Below are 20,114 nucleotides of genomic sequence, written 5' to 3'. Positions count from 1 at the left end.
CTCCAATTTAAATGCTAATGTGGGGGGGGCCTGACTCAGCTACGCCCCACCCCCCGCCCTCACCCCCAGCCCAGGCACAAGCGGGAGTCCGTGCTGGCTCCAAGGTCCACCCAGGTTTATTAGGGACTGAAGAGGGAGGCCAGGAGTCCCCCAGCCACCCACGTTGCGCCTGGCACGTGAAGATCCTGCCTGCCTTCCTCTGGTCCTTTTGGACAGAGGCCGGCCCTGCAGGAAGGAGCCTCAAGGGGAGCAGGTAGGAGTTGGGAGTTGGGGGGGGGTGCCTTCTGGGAGTCCCCCTCAGAGGATGATCTGGTTGGTGAAGCTGCGGCTCAGCTCCTTGTGTGGTAGAACAATCGAGTTCAGGATGAGCACCTCAGCAGGGATCCGGACGCGGCAGCCTGCAACCAGGACGAGGGCACCCAGAGGAGGAAGGCCCCACAAGCAGCCGTGGGGAGGGGAGGCCAGAGGCAAGGAGCTGGGGCCACGGCCATCCGGGAGGCGTCCCGCCCTGGCCTCACACTCCCAGCGACTCACAACAGGGCCTGGCACACAGCAAGCACTCTGTCAATGTTTGCTAAAGGAATAAACACAAGCAGACGTACGCGTGCACACACGCGCGCGTACACACACACACGTGTGTGTGTCCCATCCCTACAGGGCAAGGCCATCACCCGTGGAGGTTTTCCCCAGCCCTAGTCCCCGAGGAAGCCATACCTAGGATGGTGATAGCAGGCAGCAGCTTCCCGTCCTTGAAGAGGCTCTCACTGTCCATGTGTGCTCGGGGGTCATTGGGATTGGGGTCATTGGGAGTACCCTCCACACGGGCCCAGCGCCCCACAGTGCTCCCCCAGCCCACAATGGTGTGCAGGACACACGTGTGCTCCTGCCAAACACGACAGTGTGTGGTGAGGGAGGAGAAGGGCCCAGATGCCGAGCCCACGGGGGCCACCCCTTCCCAGCCAGCCACAGGGTGCCTACCTGCAGTGTGGCCCCATGGAGGACAATGCTCTCGCGGAGCCGCACACCCTCGCCCACGGTTACCCCCTCCCCAATGGAGACATTGGGGCCCAGCTGTGGAGAGGAACAGATACCATAAGCCCTGGGGGCCTTGGAAAAACCAGAATCCAGCCCCTTCTAGAACAGGTAAGGGGGAAGGGACCTGCTTGAGCCTGCACAATGGGTGGCCACAAAGCAGAGCCCCACCTTCTGAGCTCAGAAGTTCTCTGTGTCATCCCACCCATCCTGCCAGCCTGGCCCCCCACTTACCACGGCTGATGGGGCCACCTTAGCTGTGGGGTGGATGTAAACATTTCCTGGAAGCAGAAGAGAAGACCTGGGGGCAGCTACCCCACCCCATACCTGGTTGTGGGGGGCGGGGCAGGGACTGGGGCTTCACCTCTGAATCTGAGGTCAGGAGTCCTGGCTCAGAGGGCACAGGGGGCTGGGGTTGGAGGCAAAGATGAGGAAGGGGGCAGGGGGACATACCTCGGATTCGTGGACCCCCGGGAGTGTGCTTGGCCAGGCGTTCTGGGTGAGTGAGCTGGTACTGACCCAGGTAGAGGCGGGAGGCATAGAGGGCTGAGCTGGGGGAGCCACAAAGGGGGACGGGGGATTCAGGGGCGAGCAGGTGCCTACCCCCCCACAAATCTCAGCTCCCAGGTGCCCCAGCCACCTCATGAGGCATACCCTGCGGACTTGATCTGGCTCCAGATACCATCAGTGAGGTGCACATAGATCTGGCCCTGCCCAGCCAGGGCGGAGAACACGTCCTGCTCTAGGCGGATGGTGCCTGCCCCTGGCCACAGGCCTGAGGAGTCCTCCCTGGCAGAGAGGAGACGCAGACATCAGCTCCCCAGCTGAGCCCACCCAGGAGGCCAACACAGTGTCTCAGGGATAGAGATCCCAGGGAATCCCACTCTCCAGGCCTGGCTAGATCTTCTCCAAAGGGATGCTCATGTCCCAGGAAGTGCTGCCAGTACCCTTGCCCACATCACCCTCCCACCCCCACCTGGGGTGTGATCCCAGGGGACCCCCAGGCATGGACTGATCCCCCATCTGTGCCCCAGGCCCAGGGAGTTCACCCGGGTGTAGCTTCCCCCCATTTCCCTCTCCTCCCCATCCACTCCTCCAAACCCCACCTCAGGCCACCCTCCCTCTCACGGGATGGAATGAAACACAGACACTCACCCCAGAGGAAGACAGCTGGTGAGGGCAGAGACAGTCACAGAAAGAGAGGGAGAGAGAGAGATGGTAGAGATGCCAACTTAGCAGAAACAGACAGAGGCCAGAAGAGATGGAGAGAGAAGCAGAGATGGATGGGAGTGAGTGGAGCATGAGACAGGGAGCCAGGTGGGGAGGAGGGAGTGAAGGCCAGGACCCACGGGGACAGGGACGGGGCGGGGGCCGCTATCAGATCCGGGGCCTTACAGGGATAACCTGGGGAGGGTATTGTGGCCAGCAGGGCTCTATGTGGTATGCTCTGAGGGGAGCCTCAGCCTGACAGTGTGTGTGTGTGTGTGTGTGTGTGTGTGTGTGTGTGTGTGTCTCTCTCTCTCTCTCTCTCTGTATGTCTCTGCACCCAAGCGTGTGTGCGTCCAAGTGTGCGTGTTGCTGTCTGTTCCAAAAGACATCTCCGGGACACTCAGGGCTTGAGAGAAATGGACCAGAAGGGGAGTGGGCAGGCAGTGACAGAGGAGGAACCGGGATGGATAAGGAAGAGGGACAGAATGAGGTTAGAAGGGGAGGGGACTGGGAAGGCTTGGCTGGGGATGACAAGTGGAAAGAAAAGGGAGGAGGAAGGTGAGCAGGTGAAGAGCCTGCAGAGCCTGGGGGTGGGGGTGTGCTCTGTGACTGGGGGGACTTGGGGTTACAGGGCCATGGGGCCCGCCTCACAGTTGCCCATCCTGCTGGTTTCGCTGGAAGACATCCCGAAGGGGCTTCAGGGCTTCCGGGGAGAAGAGGTAGATGCCACAGTTGATGATGTCACTAACAAAGGTGCTGGGTTTCTCCACATAGTGCAGGACCTGAGGACAGAGCAGGCTGGGTCCAGCAGAGAAGCCCCCTCCCCACACCCCCTTCACCCTCCACTCCTGCCACCATCCCCTAAGACCTACTGACCACCGCCTATACTCCCTGCTGCTAGGACGGTCTTCCTAAAAAGCAGAGTTCCTGCCCTTCACCTTCACGACAAATCCCAAAGGCATGCCTTTTCCCTCCTTATTGTCCCCACCTCCCAGCACCCCAAGCGCACAATTCACAGCCCTTGAATGCCCTTTCTCAGCGATTCATCTGGAAAACTTGAGCTTTCAAAACCCGGTCGACCTTGCCACTTCCTCCATGAACCTGTATTTGTCCCGCACTACGCAGACCTTCTCAGGTCTGGGCACCCCTGGCTTCTGGCCACACGTCACTGTGGCCCTTGTGTCATTTGCCATGGTTGATTTCTGACTGTCCTTCCCACTGTGTGTGTGTGTTGGGGGGGTGTTCCTGAATGGCAGGGATTCTATTTCTTTGGCTCTGTTTCTTTCATATCTAGCTGGTGCCTAGTAGAAAACTTAAAAAAAAAATTGCACATATCTATGTGTGTGTGCCTGTTTTTTCTTTTAAAATTTTATTTATTTATTTGTCAGAGAGAGAGAGAGAGATGGCACAAGCAGAGGGAGCGGCAGGCAGAGGGAGAAGCAGACTCCCTGCTGAGCAAGGAGCCTGGTGTGGGATTCGATCTCAGAACCCTGGGATCATGACCTGAGCTACAGGAAGCCGCTTAACCGACTGAGCCCACCAGCACCCCTGTGTGTGCCTGTTTTAAGTGTATTTTTGATACTAATGCTTGAACAAATAAGAGGGCTGTGTGAAAGTGGAGCTTAGGGCAGGGAGTTTCACAAACAAGGACTGAGACCCTCCACCTGGCCATCCCACTCCCACCTCTGGAATGCCAGAGGCCCCATACTGTTTCCTGCCTCTGTGCCCTTGCATAGCCTATTCCCTCCACCAGCAACGCCTTCCTGTCTCCTTCATCTCCATGAATTTAACCCAACTCAGACCCTGCCTCCTCCAGGGAGCTCTCCCTGCGCCCCCCCCAGGCAAGGCTGGGGTGGGCCTCTTTTCATGTTCCCACAGAACACCGTGCATACAGCCATCGGGGTGCTGCACCCATGGAAATTAACTCTTAAGCCTCTGCTCTTTGTCAGTCTCCCTAGAATGGAAGATGAACAGCCAAGGGTATGGCCCACCTGGCTGACAGCACTGGAGCCCACCCAATAGCATTCTAGCATTCTCTAGAGGCAGAGGGGAGGGGGCACGATGATACAGAGTAAGAACCCAGCCAGCCCTGTCTCTGCTCTCACCTCATGTGTCTGTGGATTCTCTACAATACAGCCATAGTTGAGGGACTGTGTCCTGTTAGCCTGTAAGACAGACACACCAAAACAATGACCCGCCTGCTCCAGGGCGGTGAGGTCTGTTTTTTCTTTTTTTCTTTCCTTCCCCTGTAGCACCTGGCACGTACTTCCGCCACTGACAGGCCTTCAGCAGGGGTTGAACTGACAGCGGCCCTCCCCCTCCTTCCTTCTGAGCAGCCAAAGGGCTCAGGGTCTCTACCGCCACCACCTCCTCTGCTACTTGCTGGGATTTCTGGCACATTCCCGTTGATGCCGTTCCCCCTCTAGCTCTGAGCTGCCCCTGCCTCTTCGACACTCTGCATTCCAGGAACTTCTCTGGATCACCCCCCTTTACCCCCTCCAGCCCTCCCGGCCCCCTCACCGTGGTGCCAAGGAGCAAGAAAGGGTGAGGCTGGTGTCTATGGGAATCCAACATAGCAGTCAAGGGGAAGTCGGAGCAGACATCAGCGTTGAGCACAAAGAAGGCCTCCGGGCCCCCCGCCAGGATCTGGTCCCGGAAATGGTAGAGACCACCTCCTGTGCCCAGGGGCACAAATTCCTGCAGGTACCTGTCCCCAGGGACCCCAAAGCCGGCTCAGTGAGATGAGAAGAGGCAGATAGCATGAGCCTGGGCACCTGACTCCTCCTGCTCCCAGAAATACACCTGTCTGAGGCCAATATCCTCAAGGATTCAGAGATTCCCAAATAAGACCCTCCTAATATATAAGGGGAAAGTCTGCCACATGCTGACTCAACCCACTCACAAGAACTCCGAGGCCTCGGGCACTGCTCCCACGCCCCATACCCCCCATACGGCACAGACACCTGATGGGGAGGTTAAACTCCTGCTGGGCAGCCTCTAGAAATCGGGTAAGGGCCTCGTCAGGCTGGTAGAAGCCAATGAGCAGAATCTCCTGCATCCCAGGGACCTGAGAAGAAGGGAAGAGGTTGGGAGGAAGAAAGAACATATCTGATAGGACAGAATACTGGGGGAGCCCCTGGCCCGGGAGTCCAGAGGCCAGAGCTTTGGTCTCAGCTGTGGGGCCCCTACGCACTCACTTTACCACTCTGGTCTGTGTTCTCCTCCAGACAAAAAGGAACCTAGAGGAAGTCTGTCCCTGATCTTTCAATCTTATATGATTCTCTTGTTCGCCCACCCCATCCCTGCATCTGAGGATCACCCTAGCTTTGAAAGATCCTGCCTACCAAGCTGCATAGAAAGATCATCCATTCATTTTCTCCCATATTTATTATCTGTCAGTCTGAGCTTGAGATCAGTGTGAGATAAGGGTACCATTTATCAAGTGCCTACATTGCACTAGGCACTTCACCAACATCATCTCTTAAATCTTGCCATCCCCCCAAAGTAGGCTTAATCACCCCATTCGACCAGTAAGAAAACTAAGGCTCAGAAAGGGTGAGGAATTTACTCAAGTCCTTAGAGCAGGCAGAGACTGGATTCAGATAAAACCTTGCCTGTCCTGATGCCAAAAGCAATAAAGAAATTAGCTCCACAGTGAGCAAGGGTTTGAGTTCCATGCTTTGCTATCATTCAGGTTCCTCGGGCTATAGCTTTAAATGGTCTCGAAGATTCCTGCCTGATCTTGCGTTCCATGCTTTAAAAATAGGAGTGAAGTCTGAACATGAAGAGGCCAGATGAGAAACCAGATTAGCGAAGAGAGCTGGGCAGCTGCACTGCACAGCTCCGAGGGACACCATTCACACTGTCATGTATAAATGGTAGTCCCCGGAGTAATGCCTGGTCCGAACACAACGAGGCAGGAGGGGGAATAGAGCATGAAGGAGATGAACAGGAAGCTATGTGGGAGGGGGAACCTCTGGGGTTACCTGGGCACAGGCCTCAATGTGATGCTGGATCATAGGGACCCCCGCTACTGGAAACAGGGGTTTGGGCACCTCAAAAGACAAAGGCCTAAACCGGGTCCCTGAGAGAGGAGAGAGAAGCACATTTTAGCTTCCTGCTTCCCTCTGCCTCCATTCCCCAGTCAGTCCAGCCCAACCTCCCTACCCCTTTCCCTGGGTTCCTCACCCTTTTGCGGGCCTCCAATCAGGATCACAGCTTTGAGCATGATGGCAACTGCTACCTAAACTTCAAATCCCAACAGAGAAATCTGGCTCAGATCTCACACCCCAGCCCAAGAACCCCACTCATATCCCAAGCAAACCCCAAACCGCAAATTGCAACACTTGGCCCTCTCACAGGATGTAAATCCGAAATTCAATAGAGTCCCTCCTTGGACACATCTCACAAATCCCATACATCTGAAACCCCAACCCAGATTCCAACCAGCCTTAAAATCCCACAGTGATTTCTGCTAAGTCCTGAAATCCACACCCCATAATTTGATCCATCAGACTTCCTTCTGGCCATAAACACATTCAGCATATTCAGATACTCAGCAATAGACCTTAGACTCCATACCCGCTGATTCCCAACTGTTCCATTCTTATGCTACAGATGTTAAGCCCCAGATCCCAACAGTGAACCCTGAATACTGAATCTCAAATCCTGAGTGAGCCCCACATTTAACTGCAATCCTAAGAAGGAATCCTAAGTAATAACGTATCTGGTGAATCCCAAGTCCAAGCAAAAACCCCCTATATGCTGAATTTGAATCCTAAAACTAACCTTTAAGTGATGAACCCTGAATCAAAAGACAGATTCCTTTGGCATCTCAAACACGGAATCTACCTCCCGCTGGGTCCCAATACTGGAGGCAAGTCTGAAACTCGAATCGAAGCAATGACTGCTGACCCTCTGAACGCCACAATTGACTCTGCCTAATAAACCCTAGCCACGCGTAGCCAGGGAATTGTGGGACCAACACAGGAGCAGACCTCCGAAGGGCCAGCCGGGACCTCCGAGCAGCCCTCAGTGTAGGGGCCGTCCCCTGCCCTCTACCCCTTTCGCCACCCCTCCCTCAGCAACCTTTACCACTAGCTCCCTTTATTCCAGCTCTGTCGCCCGCTACTGCTTGCTCCTTCCGCGCACGTGTCTTCTCGCGACTCGCGAGAACTCTTTCGCGGAGTATGCCGGGAATAGTAGTTCTTAAGATCCCGTCGTTTCCCATAGCCCTCTCCTCTACCCGCCCCCCCCCCCCCCCCCCCCCCCCCCGCCCAACGCCCGCTTATTTCTAACTACAGGAGAGGACGGAGGTGGGACTTATGGGAGAACTAGGGGCAAGGCCAAGGGATCTAGGAGGCGGGGCTAAGGAGAAGAAGGGTGGGGCCTAAGAGGCAGTGGAGGGAAGCTGAGATTAGGACTTTGAACTGTCTGGGAATGGGCCCCAGCGTAGCCGCCAAGGTAGGAACAGGGTCCCAGGAAGACGCGGGCCTAGAGACGAGAGGAGGTGCGGCCAGCCGTGAAATGGGCGTGGCAAGGGAGCCGACCGCGGCGAGTGGGTGGGGCCTGAAGTAGACGGAAAAAGAGGAGGCGGAGTCACGAGCTCCTGGCGCGGTCCCGCGGGGAAATGAAGGAGCTCCATAGGGTGAGAGAAAGCCTATCTCAGATTTACAGTCTGTAACGTAAAGCACTGAACCAGGCACTCTCCAAACATTCCCACCCCCACATACTGTGACCTTAGTGTGTGGGTCTGGAGTAAGCGTGGGTGCGAGTGCAGGGGAGAAGAAACGGCGTCCCCAAAAACCAGAACACGCGAAGGGTCAGAGAGAGCAGTTTTATTAAGCAAGATGGTGGGGAGGGGGGGGTCGTCGGTCCCACGCACCCCAGGGCTTGGAGCCAGGGCGTTAAGATCCGAGCGTTCCTTTCAGGCCACGTCCACGCGAGCAAAGCTCTGGTCCATGCCCAGGCTGTTCTCCACGTACACCTCATACTTGCCGCTGTCCTGGGGCGTGGCCCGGCGAATGGTCAGCGTCGTGGTGGTACTGCCGATCTCGAAGAACACCCTGGCAGGGAGAGGGGGAGCGGGGAGGGCGGGCCGCGGTCAGGTTACAGGCGCCCGGGGCCAGGCTGGTTAGCCAGCTCTGGTCCTCGCTTCGCGTTCCCCGCCCCCGGCCCACTCCCGCCGGTGTTCTGGGCCCTCTTCCTCCCCAACGGCAGGTCCCCGCCCTCGCCTGTCATCCTCCTCGATGTCCTCCCCGTCCTTGGTCCAGCCGACGTCAGGCGCAGGCTCGCCCATGATCTCCGCGGTCAGCGTCACGGTGGTGCCTTTGCGTGCCTTCGTGTTATCCGGTCCCTTTTGAATCTTCGCAGGGACTAGAAGAAGGGAAAGGCATGCGATCCGGGGAAGGTCCCTAGGGGTGAGGCGGAGCAGGGGCATCACGTCCCCAGATAATACCCGGCCCTAAATATGAGATATATTTAAGCCCGTAGTGGGACGTTGAGCAAGTCTACCCTCTTTGGGGCTTCATTTCCTCCGCTGTTAAACCGGACTAACAGCCGGCCCTTCTCCTTCCCACGGTGGGATGGGGGATCAAAAGAAATACGCTGAGTGAAAGACCGGGAGCGTTTACACATCTCAGTGCCATGGATGGACACAGTTCCGAGCAGTGAACACTGCCCTGGGGCGGAGCCAGAAGACCTGGGCCCTAACCCTGGCTCAGCCTCTGGCTCGCTGTGACCTTGGGGCACTGGAGTGGAGTGATTAGAGCCCAAAGCGGACTTCTCGGTCTGGGGCGGGGGCGCGTGAGGGCGGGATCTTGAGGCAGGAAGGGCTGGCCTGCCCGCGCACCGCTGCGCCCCAGGCTGTGTCCTCAACCCCATCGGGACTCGGCCTGGCCCAGCGGTGGGCGCTCGCTGGAGGGACCCGGCTGCGGCGCCGGGAGGCGGTGCTGCTCTTCGCGGTGGCGCCGCACGGGGAACGCGCGTACCTTCCACGAGGATGCGCGCCGAGTCAGAGCACTGGCCGAAGGGGTTGGTTACGTTGATGCTGTACTGGCCCAGGTCTGCCAGCTCGCCGTCGCGCACCACCAGGGCGACCACGTCAGGGTCCTCGAAGACGTAGCGATACTTGGGCCCGTCGCGCAGCTCCTTGCCGTCTTTGCTCCAGCGGATGAAGGGGTCCGGGAAAGCCGAAATGCGGCAAGTCAGCTTGGCCGCGCTGCCCTCGATTAGCACCACGTCCTTCAGCGGCTCCAGCACTCGTGGCGGCCCCTTCTCGCGAAGCTCCTTCCGGGACCTATCCGAACGCCGGGTCAGGGCCCAGAGCTCCCACGACGCGAATCTGGACCGCCAGCACCGAATCCCCTGCCCCCGCCCCCTCGGCCCGCTAGAACTTTAAATGTGCGGGTGGGTAGGGAGGGGGGGCCCTGTTCTTGAACTGTTACCCTGATGAAATGATTTGATCTTGTCGGCCACCTTTCCACACCTCGTCAAACTCTCTCCCCTAAGTCCAGTGACCCCAGCGGTCCATAACACTGCTCCGCTCCCACCCACGCCCACGCTGCAGGGCGATTTCTGCAGCTCCGGCTCCCCTCCTCCTGAGGACTCCGGGCTCCCCCTCACCTATGGCCCCGGTAAGAGGCCTGGATGCGAATTGCCGCGCTCTGGACCTGGGGGTCGTTGATATCCAGGGTACATCCCGGAGGTGGGGCCGCAGCCGCTGTTTTTTTGGCGGAAGTTGCCTTGGACATCTGGGGAGTGCAAAACAAACATGAGGTCTAGGCTGACATAGAGACTTTGACTTTCAGCCTTTCTCCCCAGTCAGTTCAGAACATCCTGGGGATGGGAGTGTCTGGGGCTGGTCTGAGAATAGGGACTCACCGTGGGCGGGTCGACCTCGCGGCTTGAGTCCACTAGCTGGGTAGCAGGTGGGACAGAGCCCTTCCGGAAGGCACAGTAGGGGCAGGGGCAGGTGCTCAGCCCAGGGCCCTGGTTTTATACATCGCTCTGCTCCTTGCCTTGTTTGGCCTGATTGCCCCAAGCCCCCCGGGGACCCCAGCCCCACCCCCTGACCTAAGCAGGCTCCTTATTTAGCCTGAGGATGTTTGGGATGCTGGCTCAGCCGCTGGGGCAGGCCCCGGGGGGAAACCCGAGCAGCTCTGGGGTGCACTTCATGTCAGCACCAGGACAGCTGGGCAGCTGGATGCGGCCCCATCCCCTCCCAGGGCAGGGGATAACCCTCCCACTCCTGGTATCAGACAAGGGCCCAGGCTGGCAAGAAATTCAGCTCCCCGCTGGGGCAGCTTTGCGCTCTGGTCAGTCCCCAGACAGTTGGACAACGTGCCATTCCCAGGACACTGTTGGTTAAAGGGTGCAAGTGTTTGTGGGGGTGTCCCCAAATGAAGCCAGAGTAGCACGGACAGGGGAGGGACTTCACTGTCCATCCAGCCAATTATGAGAGGGCAGTGTGGCTGTTAGGACCAATTCGGAAGCACTTACTCCCCAGGCCCTGGGAGTCTAGGATGCCATTTCTGCAACTGTGCCCCCTGGCGGTAAACAGAGATCAACCTAGAGGGAATGGTAAAGATTTTTGAGAACAGCATCTCTCCGCTACTGCCGCAGTCCAGCTCACTTCCCTCCATGTGACATGATACAGTCTGACTGGGCTGGGTCTGACTGTTGGCTGGAGACTGGCATTAATAATGACTCCCGAGTTCAAGGTCTGCCCAAGTCCCAAAAAGCGTGCACAGAGGCATCAGGCAGCCTAAGAGAAGGGGTTCAGTTCACCCCTCTGGGACTTGCCTGGAGTCCAGGCTACCCAACCCATGACACCAGATAGAGCATTGCTTCCATACATTGTAACTGCCCGCCCAGGTGGGGAGTGCTGTCACCTTTCGATCAGAGGAATTTTGACACAGCTCTGCAGACATAAATTACCTTTGCTCCTCCGGGTTTGGAACAAACAGTTCACATGCCATTTTCAATGGAGATGGGAAGGGAGCTCAAGATCAGAATGGGGATGGGAGAGGAATTTTACCATTTATCAAGATATGAGTCCGGGCACCTCATTTTTATATGAAAACACTTGTGGTGAGTAGGGGATTAAAGATTCTCACAGGTAAACTGTGTATCTTCATCGCTAAAATGATAGGTGGGCAAGACCCCTCTCTAGTCCCTTCCAGCTGACTTGAACATCCTGTTATTTCATGATGATGGGGCTTGCCTCTTCCCCGGGGTCCTGAGAGGCCAAAGAGGCCGGGCTGGGCGAGAATGGGCAAAAGGTTGTTCAGGCCACAGTCAAGGGGCCCTCAAACTCAATCAGCAACACACCAGCGCTAGCCCTCTTGGCTCGTGGTGGGAGGAGAATTTATTCCTTCCACTTTGCCAAGAACAGAGTTTCCAAGCTGGGGAGATGTGGGAAACAGTGTCCCCCTGGACACAAGGAGAACTGGCTCCACCCTCCCCTCCACCTCTACTCAGGGCATCTCAGTTGTAGGACCCTGTGAGCATGCTGTGGTTCTGCAGGGGAGCAGCTGGAGGCAAGGACACTCAGCACCCATCCGACTCCTAGCATGCCACAGGGACAGGAACGTCCTGGTTGATGTGTCCCGTGGCTCTAGGAAGATGCTTGTCTGTGGCCCCACCTCAGCAGACTCGCCGACCAGAGAGAGTGTCATGCAGCTGGTGGCCCGTGTGCCCTAACACAAAAGCATGGATGAGAGGCTGTCCTGGTTTCTTCTGTGGCCCTTCACACCATCATCACAATGTCGCCAATCATCATGACGGAACCCCATCCGTGCTGGCCTGTCTCCTCGGCAGAGGAGGCAGAGCCAGCCTTGGGGTGTGGGCTGGTGTATTGCAGAGCCCAGCATCCTCCAAGTTGCAATGATAGAATATGCAAAAGGAGGGAGGGACCACCAGAGTCTGGTTAGATGGTAGTGGTGGAGTCCTGCCAGGACTCCAGAAACTTCAGGAGAGTCAGAAGTCCCTCCTCCCTCTAAGAATAAGGGAGATGTGGGGCCCCGGAGGCTCAGGATCAGGAGCCACAGTCTGAAGGTGTTAGCTGTTATAGATCAGATTTCCCTGGTCCAAAGAAGGCCGAAATGCCCCTGTCCCAGTACCCCCAGCACCCCGTTCCCCCAGCCATCCCTCCTCATAGACCACACATAGGTCCTGCAGCTTGCCATTTTTATTTTCCTTGTGACAGACAGACAGACAGCTGGATGGCTGGGGTGGGGGGGGGGTGGTCAGGACAACACGGGCAATAGGAATTGGATGGAAGGGAAATTTCATAAAAGTCAATAAATAAATAAATATGAACGGGAAGAAGGGCGAAGGCCACAGAGGGGTGGTGGGGACATCTTAGGGCCAGCACAGAGTGCTCAGAGCTGCCTCCACTGGGCTGGAGGAGGACAGGAGAGTGCTGGCTCCAGCAGTCACCACCTCCAGCCCCAGCCCTCCAGGTTCTCCTTCTGGGGATGCTGGCAGCTAGCCCACCCACCCACCCCACCTGAGTCCTCTCCTCTCCTTCCCCCACCTTGCTGCCCTTCTTCACATGCTGGCTCCTGCTCCCTAGCCCTGTCTCTGTGTCCTGTCACTGCTTCACCAACACTCACTTCCAGCCCATGGCCCCGACACCCTGGGCTCCTTCCTTTTCTTCTTCCCCAGCTACTCACACCTTTCCCAGTCGGTTCTCCCCCAGAACCTTCCTCAAGTCTCCTCTCCCTGTCCCTTGGCTTCTTTTCCTGATCTCTTCCCCATTCCCTTCCTGCCCCTCTTCCTGCTTCTCTGCTCCCACGCCCCCATCCCCACCCAGCCTGGCCCACGGGTCTCCCCCTCTGGCTCTGGCCTGGGTGGCATCGGCAAAGCCTGGGGCCTCTGTCCCTGTGGGTCCGTGAGGTAACAGCCCGGCTGGATGTTGCTGCTGGTGGTGTCCGAAGCCCCTGGCCCGCGTGGCTCGGGATGGGCCCTGGAATGTCCCGCGGCCTCAGCGGAACCCCGAGTGGAAGCCCGAGGCCGGGCTGTGGTCCGAGCCGCTAGGGGCTGCCTGGGTAGGAGCGGAGCAGCACCTTGTGGCGGGTGGCGGCCTCGGCCCGGCGGCGCCGCTGCTCGCCCAGGAACTCCTTGAGCCGGTTGGTGGTGAAGGTGAGAGTCTGGCGGCGCAGCTTCATCAGGTAGGCGTCCTGCAGCCATGGGTGGGCCAAGCAGTCCTGCAGGGAGGGCCGGCTCCTGCCAGGCCCCACCAGGGATGGTGAGCCCGCGAGGATTTCGCCTCCCACAGACCCAGGTCCCAGTCCTGGAGCCGTGTCCCTGGGCGAGGGATCCTGGCCAACCCTGGGGCTCAGTTTCCCCATCTCTGGAATGGGGAAGGCGATTCTGCCCAACCTCACAGGGCTTAGAAGCATCAATGGCACGTAGAACAACCATTTAGTGGTAGCAGTGGTGGAGCGGGGTGTTCATGGTGTCCCGGGAGGAACTGGGGGGGGGGGCTCTTTGGCTCAGGCCTGGCCAGGGCAGTCTGGGGTTGCAGGGAGTGCCAGGGGCTTGGCAAGTACGGGGCCTACTCACCAGGGGTGTACTGAGAGGACCTTTCGCAAGAAGAGTGTGGCGCTTTGGGAGGTGTTGGGGTATAGCTGGAAGGCATCAAAGCGGCCCCCCACAATCCTAGCCTCTGTTTCCTGGGGGTCCAGCTCGTAGAACGGGGAGCGTCCACTGAGCCTGTCGTGGAGATAGCTCAGTTGACACGTGTGCACCGAAGGTCCGTTCACCGTCCCGGGGAACATTAGTGTGGGGGCTCAGAGGGGCTCGGTGATCTGCGCGGGGCCATGCACCTATGTGGGGGGGAGGCAGGAGGAGGGGGGAGCAGGGAGAGGTGGCAGGTGTAGCCCGGGCGTACTCACATGATGTAGGTGAGCACCCCTGCTCCCCAGATGTCTGTGGCAGAGCCGATGGGTTCTCCCCTCACCATCTCAGGAGCTGACAGGAAACAGAGGTCAAGCTGAACCAGCTTCCCGATGGCAGGGGAGCGGGAGAGAAGAGGGAGGCCCCTGGGGGCCTGAGGAGCAGGACAAGACCCAGGTCACAAGACCACAGATCCAGCAGGCAGGAGGGGAGTGGGGGTGGCTCCCAGAGAAGGTGGGGGCCACCTGAGGAATCAGCCCAGGTATGGAATGGTGGGGTCCCCAGAACTACACAGGTACCAGCTCCCCCCGATCACCTCTGAGGTAGGGCGCCCATTCACAAAGAACACGGCCAACAGCAGGGTGAGGCGCCGTGGAAATCAGCCTGGCTGGCTCTAATCCCAGGCCTGTCCCTCCTAGCTATGGGATGCTGGCAAGTACTAAGCCCGTCTGGCTCTCCCACTTCCTCATCTGTGAAGTGGGGCTTGTAAAGGAACTCTGAGGAGCAGAGCTGATGAACTAGCTAAGTGGTAGCTGGTTTCCCTCATGTATGTATATTAACAATGGATTCTGTCCCATTTGATCAAACCCTGGCTCTAGCATTCATACCCGATATTGGACAAATAGGGAACCTCACTATACCTCTTTCTTGTCTGCAAAATGGGGATAACGTTATGCCAATATCCAGGGCTACCATGAAGATAAATTAAAAAAAAAAAAGTCACGGAAAGGACTGAGTTCACTGTTTGCATACAGCAAGCACTCACTAAAGGACACGTGAAGGAGTGAAACAGAGTGAGCCCCAGCGGCTGCCCCTCTAGTGGGAGCCCCAGCCGCACCCCAACCCCGACCCAGGCCTGTGAGGCGCCCTCACCCATGAACTCCAGCGTGCCCGTGCGGTGGCCGAGGGGCCGCAGGGCCTGGGGGTTGTAGGGCTGGGCGCTGCCGAAGTCCACGATTTTGAGGGCGTTGTCAGGGGCCAGTAGCAGGTTGTCGGGCTTGATGTCCAGATGCAGCACGTGGTGGCCATGGAGGTAGTCCAGCCCTTGTAGCAGCTGCACCACATAGGTGGCCACGTCGTCTTCCGAGTACCGGAACCTGGGGGGGGGGATAGCCAAGCGAAGCCCGTGACGTCCCAGCTCAGCTCCCCCACGCCCCCACCAGAGTGCCCAGGTCCCCCAGGTACCGATCGCTGAGCCCGCAGAGGAGCTCGCGGTTCCCGCAGCTCTCGGCGATGAGCACGAGGTAGCGCGGGGTGATGTAGGCCTCATGCAAGGCCATGAGCCGCTCGTGCTGCAGTGTCCGCAGCACTTCGTACTCCTGCAGGACGCGCCGCTTGCCCTCGGCTGCATAGGGCACGATCTTAGCCACGAACGACCGCCCGGTGGCATTCTCCCGGCACGCTCGCACCACACCAAAGCGGCCCCTGTTGGGGGTGGGGGGTGGGGGGGACACATCACACACTCAGAGGAAAGGAGCTGGGGGCAGCAGGGGAGAGCGGGGGCCCCAGGGAGCAAGGATGCAGTGGTTTTGAGGGCGTCCTCTGAAGCCAGATCCTAGGAACCCGGGCCTGTGGCTCAGCTCTGCCCCTCACTGGCTCTGTACCTCAGGCAAATCCCATAACCTTTCCAACCTCAGTTTTCCCGTCTGTGAAATGGGTGATGATAGTGCCATCTCTCTGTCTCTCAGAGTTGTGAAGAGTAAATGACATCATATGGTTAAAGAGCTCAGCATGGGGCCAGCCAAGGAAATTTGAACCCAGTAGTGCCAGGCACCCAGAAACCAGCCCCTCCCCAGCCCAGTCCAGGGCAGTCTGGTCTTTTCTCTGCATCCCACTCACTCCCCCCCTTGGTCCTTCTTCCCTTCCTGGACCCACTTGCCTGGCTTTCTCCTCCAGGAAGGTGTAGGGTTTCTGAGGGGGCCCCTGCCGAAGAGTGGTGCCCTCCGGCCCAGGAGAGCTGTGGGGACCACCCACAGGGGAGCTGGCCACCTCCTGGGCCGGGCTAAGGCTTCGTACAGTCACCCTGGTGGGCTCAGGAGGAGGTTTGGGGGCTGGGGGCTCGGGGGCTGGGGGCGCAGACACAAAGGAGGTTACCATATACAGGGGAGTAGAGGAAGATGCTGGCTTCACCCCCTGAAGGGTAGAGGCTGGGGTTGGGGTCCCAGTGTCAGGGACGGAAGACTGGGGCTCACCAGGGGTGGCCTGGGCACTGGGTGGGGTGGGCTCTGCTGTCTGGGCAGGCTGCAGGCCCCTGTGCTTTCGTGGGGGAGTCTGGGGTGGTGGACCCACAGCCTTGAGTGAGGACAAGGCCTGGCTGGGGGGTGCTGGGGGAGGCGAGGGGCCAGGAGCAGCTGGTTGAGGGGCTGGGGGAGTGGGAACGGGAGTGGGAGCTGGGCTGGGGGTCAGGGGTGGGGCCAGTGAGGTAGGAGAGTGAGGAGGCGGGGCCCTGGCCGGCCCTGAGGTAACAGGGGCATCTTGGTGAGCAGCAGATGGCAAAACTGAGGAATCTAAGTGAAGACAAAGAAAAGCATCACCCTGATGCCCCTGGGCTGAAACTGGGGCGCTCAGCGGCCCCTCTGTTCTCTGGCCACCCCCGTACCTCGTCCCACTGACCTTGTGTGCCCCTGACGATGACCTTCTCAGAAGGGTTGCTGAAAGGCCCTTGCCCTGCCCGGTTGGCGCAGGCCACACGGAATCTCACGGTCACACCGACTGGCAGGTGGGTCACGTTGTAGTAACAGTCGGGGATGCCTGAGCTCACAGGGTGCCAGACAGACTCCCCTGTGGGCAGCGGAGGAGGGGCTGAGGCCACAGAAGGGGAGGCCCAAGCTCCCAGGGCTATCCGTGAGGAACCCAGGGAGGGTGATCATGTCCTGAGCCTGTGCCTCTTCCGCCCCTCCTCCCCTGCTCCCCCGCCTGCCCTGTCCCTCACCATCCACCCGCCGCTCCAGCGTGTACGTGCAAGGTGCCCGGCTGTCTCCCGGCTTCCAGAGCACCAACGCCGTGTCCTGGTAGGTCTGGGGCACCTCAGGAGGAGCTAACTTTCCTGGGATGCCTGGCAAGTGGAGGGGAGCCCCAGTGAGCCCCTATACTCAGCTTAGAGCCCTTCAAGCCCTACCCACCATGTGTCATCCCTGCCCCCACCCCCCGAGGTCCCGGCCCAGGCTCACGGGCCACAGCCACGGTGCAGGAGCTGGTGATGCTGCCCAGGACGTTGGTGGCCGAGCACTCGTACAGCCCCGCGTGTCGCCTGCCCACCCGGGGGATGCTCAGCAGCTGCCGCCCGTCTTTGCAGGACACGATGATCACCGACGGCTCGGACTGCAGGGACCGCTTGTCTAGGGCCGGGAGGGGCACAGGGGGCTGCTGAGTGAGAAAGCACCCGTGGTCCTCCAGGCTCCCACTCCCCCCACAGATGCCACCTCCCTGGAGCATCCCCTGGCCTTGGGCCCACTAGATGCCCCCTCTCTGGGGGAGAAGAGTTCTCACCTTTCATCCAGGAGATGTGGGGGGCAGGGCAGGCCGCCGGCAGGCAGAGCAGGGTGGCTGCCTCGCCCTCCAGCAGCACCTGGTCCTTGAGTTTGATGTGGAAGACTGGGGGGAAATCTGGGGGGAGGACAAAGACAGCCATGGATCTGCAGGAACCCAGGCTCACTGGCCATGGAGGGAGGCAGGTGCCTGAGAGTGCTGGTGCTGCCAGCAGGGAGCAGAGGGAAAGGGGATCTCTTCCCAGTCAGATGTGGGAAGGAGAACCCCATGCCGTGCCTTCGAGAGTTTTCTCTGGGGTGAGTATCACTCTCTCAGTGTGTAGAATTATCTTTTCCTTTCATTGACCTCGGAGGATGCTTGGGAGCTCCGCTGTATGTGAACCGCCCGGAGCAGGGCCTGGCACTACGTGAGGGCTCTATAAGCATGGGTTAAGTAAAATAAAAACAAATATGGAAGCACTATGCTGATTAAGATTCCGTAATACCCACTCCCCCTGAGGCACCACAGGGCAAGTAGCAGGAGCCAGTGACCTGAGCTGAGACTCCTGGGATTGAACGTTACATTCAATCAAAATGTGTCGTCTCCAAAGACCTAAAGTCAAGGCAAATTCAGGGCACACCTTAGAAGTGTGTCAGCCTCCCCAACCCCTCGTCCCACCTGGGGTCTGGGGACATAGCCTTGGACCACATACATACTCTTTCAGGTCAGCTAAGTAGTGAGAGCTTCTGCAGGGACAAGAGACAGCACCTGAACGACCTTGGACCATGTATTTTTCTGTAAACGGAGGGAAACCGTAACACGAAGCTCTAGGCTTGCTGTGAGGATTGAGAGCTATGGGAGGGGCTTCGCGTGTGTCTAACATATGGCCGGTGCGCCTAAGGGTTAGCTCCTATTGCTGATGTGCTCAGGAGAGGAGCTAGAGACAGACCCGCCAGAAAAAGAGGCTCTTCCAGCAAAGCAGGCCTCCCGCTGGTGAATGCGACCACGGCTGGGCTGTGGACAGGCCAAGGTCTTCCCTGCATTTCTGCAGGCCAGGTGGCTCTTTGGTGTTTTGAGGATTTGCCTTCCTGCTCCCTGGGAAGTCTCTTTAGAAAACTCTCAATCTGGTCCCAGCCACTGGGGGCGTGGGGTAAGGGGGGGCAGAGAGAGCTGAGGGGTCCACACATTTGGGAGCCCCAGCTACTGCCTGTCTGAGGAACTGGGAGTGGAGGTGGGGATAAGCTGGGCAGGGGAGAAACGCTCTGCAGCAGTGAGTATCAGGAGAGCCAGCATGACCTTTCCCCCAGTTTCGTGCTCCACCCCAGTGTTCCCCGAGGAAGGGTCCCACACCAAGGGTCCAACGACGCAAAGTAAATATAGTTTCACCCACGGCTGCCTCCTGACCAAGCAAGGGTACTGGGTAGGGGGAGAGGGGGCGGGCTGGGAGGAGAGGTGAAAGGTGACCCCAGCTCAGCCCTGCCAGTCCCGGCCCTATTCCCCCAGAGGCCAACCCTAATTGGTAAAGTACATAGGGACAGCCTTCTTCCTGCAGGGAGGAAAAGAGGATAAGGTAAGGGGACACTGCCTCGGCAGGAAATCAGCCGCACAAGCAAAATGGAGCTGGGAGAGGAGCCCCAGTGGGAAGGACTCAGCTGTCCCCAGGCCTCAGGGCTGGCTTCTCTCTTTCTTTTCTCACCTTTTCCACACCTGCCCCCATGGGCTGGCCTCCTTCCTCCCTCCTTGCTTGCTACAGCTCCCCCTGCTTTGGGGAAGACACCCAAGCTCCCCTGGCCAGAGCTGGACCTGGTTACCCCAAACTCAGCAGAGGCACGGTGGGAGCAGTGCTGGGGAGTTCTATTAGGAAACTGGGGATGGATAAAGATCCTGCACAGTCTGGCCTGGAGGGCCTACTCCGGTCGGCCCACTGCTCTGGGCTGCCTGGCCCCATGAAGCCTTTGCCTGCGCTCCCTGAGTAATGATCCTTTCCCAAGTAGGGAGCTGGGGTGGCCCCAGGTGGAGAATATCTTTCTCCCTGCACACTTGTGCAGAGAAACAGAGCAGTGCCTACCCCAAGTCCCCCACCCCTCAGCAAAGAGCCCTGAAGCCTGCTTGCCGCCCCCATCCCCCCACCCCCTATAGGGGCAGGGAGGATGGGGAAGGACAGCAAGGGTGTTCAGATCTATTGAGGAATGGAGAGTTGGGGCCACCACCCAGATTGCGGGCCTCTGGGCTGGGAGAGAAAGAGTGTCTTTGGGTGCCCATTCCAGCATACACACATGTGGGGCGGGGCTTTGGGGGCAGGGGCACCCTGGCCTGTGCTCCTTTCAGAACTACGCCCTGTTACAGCCTCTGAGTGTCTCTCGGGAGGGAGGAGGCTAGCCAAAGGAAGGTGTAAATCTGGCGTCCCAAAGCCACCTCTGGGGTCTGGCTGCAGGGGACCACACAGCCCAGGCCCCTGGCTGCTGCCGCATACTATAGCAGCTCTGTGACTTGGCCGAGCTCCT

At 58.7% G+C, this 20,114-nt stretch overlaps 3 protein-coding genes across 16 annotated transcripts in view; all 3 read right to left on the bottom strand.

Moving 5' to 3' along the window:
- Nucleotides 1-93: 93 nt before the first annotated feature.
- On the bottom strand, nt 94-7,437 carry GMPPA (GDP-mannose pyrophosphorylase A). Of its 8 annotated transcripts, none has more exons than XM_032857294.1 (14): nt 7,336-7,437; nt 6,430-6,489; nt 6,228-6,325; nt 5,205-5,308; nt 4,762-4,948; nt 4,347-4,406; nt 2,893-3,023; nt 2,188-2,202; nt 1,687-1,821; nt 1,486-1,583; nt 1,267-1,313; nt 979-1,071; nt 715-883; nt 94-398 (listed from the first exon to the last, which is right to left on the bottom strand). In XM_032857294.1, exons 2-14 carry the CDS (start codon nt 6,467-6,469, stop codon nt 298-300), a joined length of 1,278 nt encoding a protein of 425 aa, XP_032713185.1. In that variant the 5' UTR covers nt 6,470-6,489; nt 7,336-7,437; the 3' UTR covers nt 94-297. The 8 variants fall into 8 exon arrangements, with proteins under 8 accessions (XP_032713185.1, XP_032713187.1, XP_032713189.1 ...); XM_032857296.1 differs by having other exon boundaries at nt 7,330-7,409; XM_032857298.1 differs by having other exon boundaries at nt 6,430-6,484; nt 7,336-7,384.
- A 669-nt stretch (nt 7,438-8,106) lies between these two features.
- Nucleotides 8,107-9,992, bottom strand: SPEGNB (SPEG neighbor). The gene is made up of 4 exons (XM_032857961.1): nt 9,865-9,992; nt 9,231-9,538; nt 8,475-8,616; nt 8,107-8,306 (listed from the first exon to the last, which is right to left on the bottom strand). The coding sequence occupies exons 1-4, from the start codon at nt 9,990-9,992 to the stop codon at nt 8,168-8,170; spliced, it is 717 nt and encodes a 238-aa protein (XP_032713852.1). The 3' UTR covers nt 8,107-8,167.
- Nucleotides 9,993-12,412: 2,420 nt separating this feature from the next.
- The window catches only part of SPEG (striated muscle enriched protein kinase), a 55,704-nt gene continuing 48,002 nt past the window's right edge, over nt 12,413-20,114 (bottom strand). For all 7 annotated transcript variants that reach the window (XM_032857285.1, XM_032857287.1, XM_032857286.1 and 4 more), the window contains 10 exons: nt 17,632-17,748; nt 17,313-17,480; nt 17,075-17,197; nt 16,756-16,923; nt 16,022-16,649; nt 15,328-15,567; nt 15,016-15,239; nt 14,142-14,217; nt 13,810-13,959; nt 12,413-13,470 (listed from right to left, as the gene is read on the bottom strand). In XM_032857285.1, coding sequence (XP_032713176.1) covers nt 13,278-13,470; nt 13,810-13,959; nt 14,142-14,217; nt 15,016-15,239; nt 15,328-15,567; nt 16,022-16,649; nt 16,756-16,923; nt 17,075-17,197; nt 17,313-17,480; nt 17,632-17,748 — 2,087 coding nt within the window. In that variant the 3' untranslated portion in view covers nt 12,413-13,277. The remainder of the gene's footprint in view (nt 13,471-13,809; nt 13,960-14,141; nt 14,218-15,015; nt 15,240-15,327; nt 15,568-16,021; nt 16,650-16,755; nt 16,924-17,074; nt 17,198-17,312; nt 17,481-17,631; nt 17,749-20,114) is intronic.

The sequence above is a fragment of the Lontra canadensis genome, unplaced genomic scaffold, assembly GCF_010015895.1.
Source record: "Lontra canadensis isolate GAN:19392208 unplaced genomic scaffold, GSC_riverotter_1.0 scaffold13, whole genome shotgun sequence".
Classification (NCBI taxonomy): domain Eukaryota; kingdom Metazoa; phylum Chordata; class Mammalia; order Carnivora; family Mustelidae; genus Lontra; species Lontra canadensis.
This window is presented reverse-complemented; position numbering and strand designations above follow the sequence as displayed.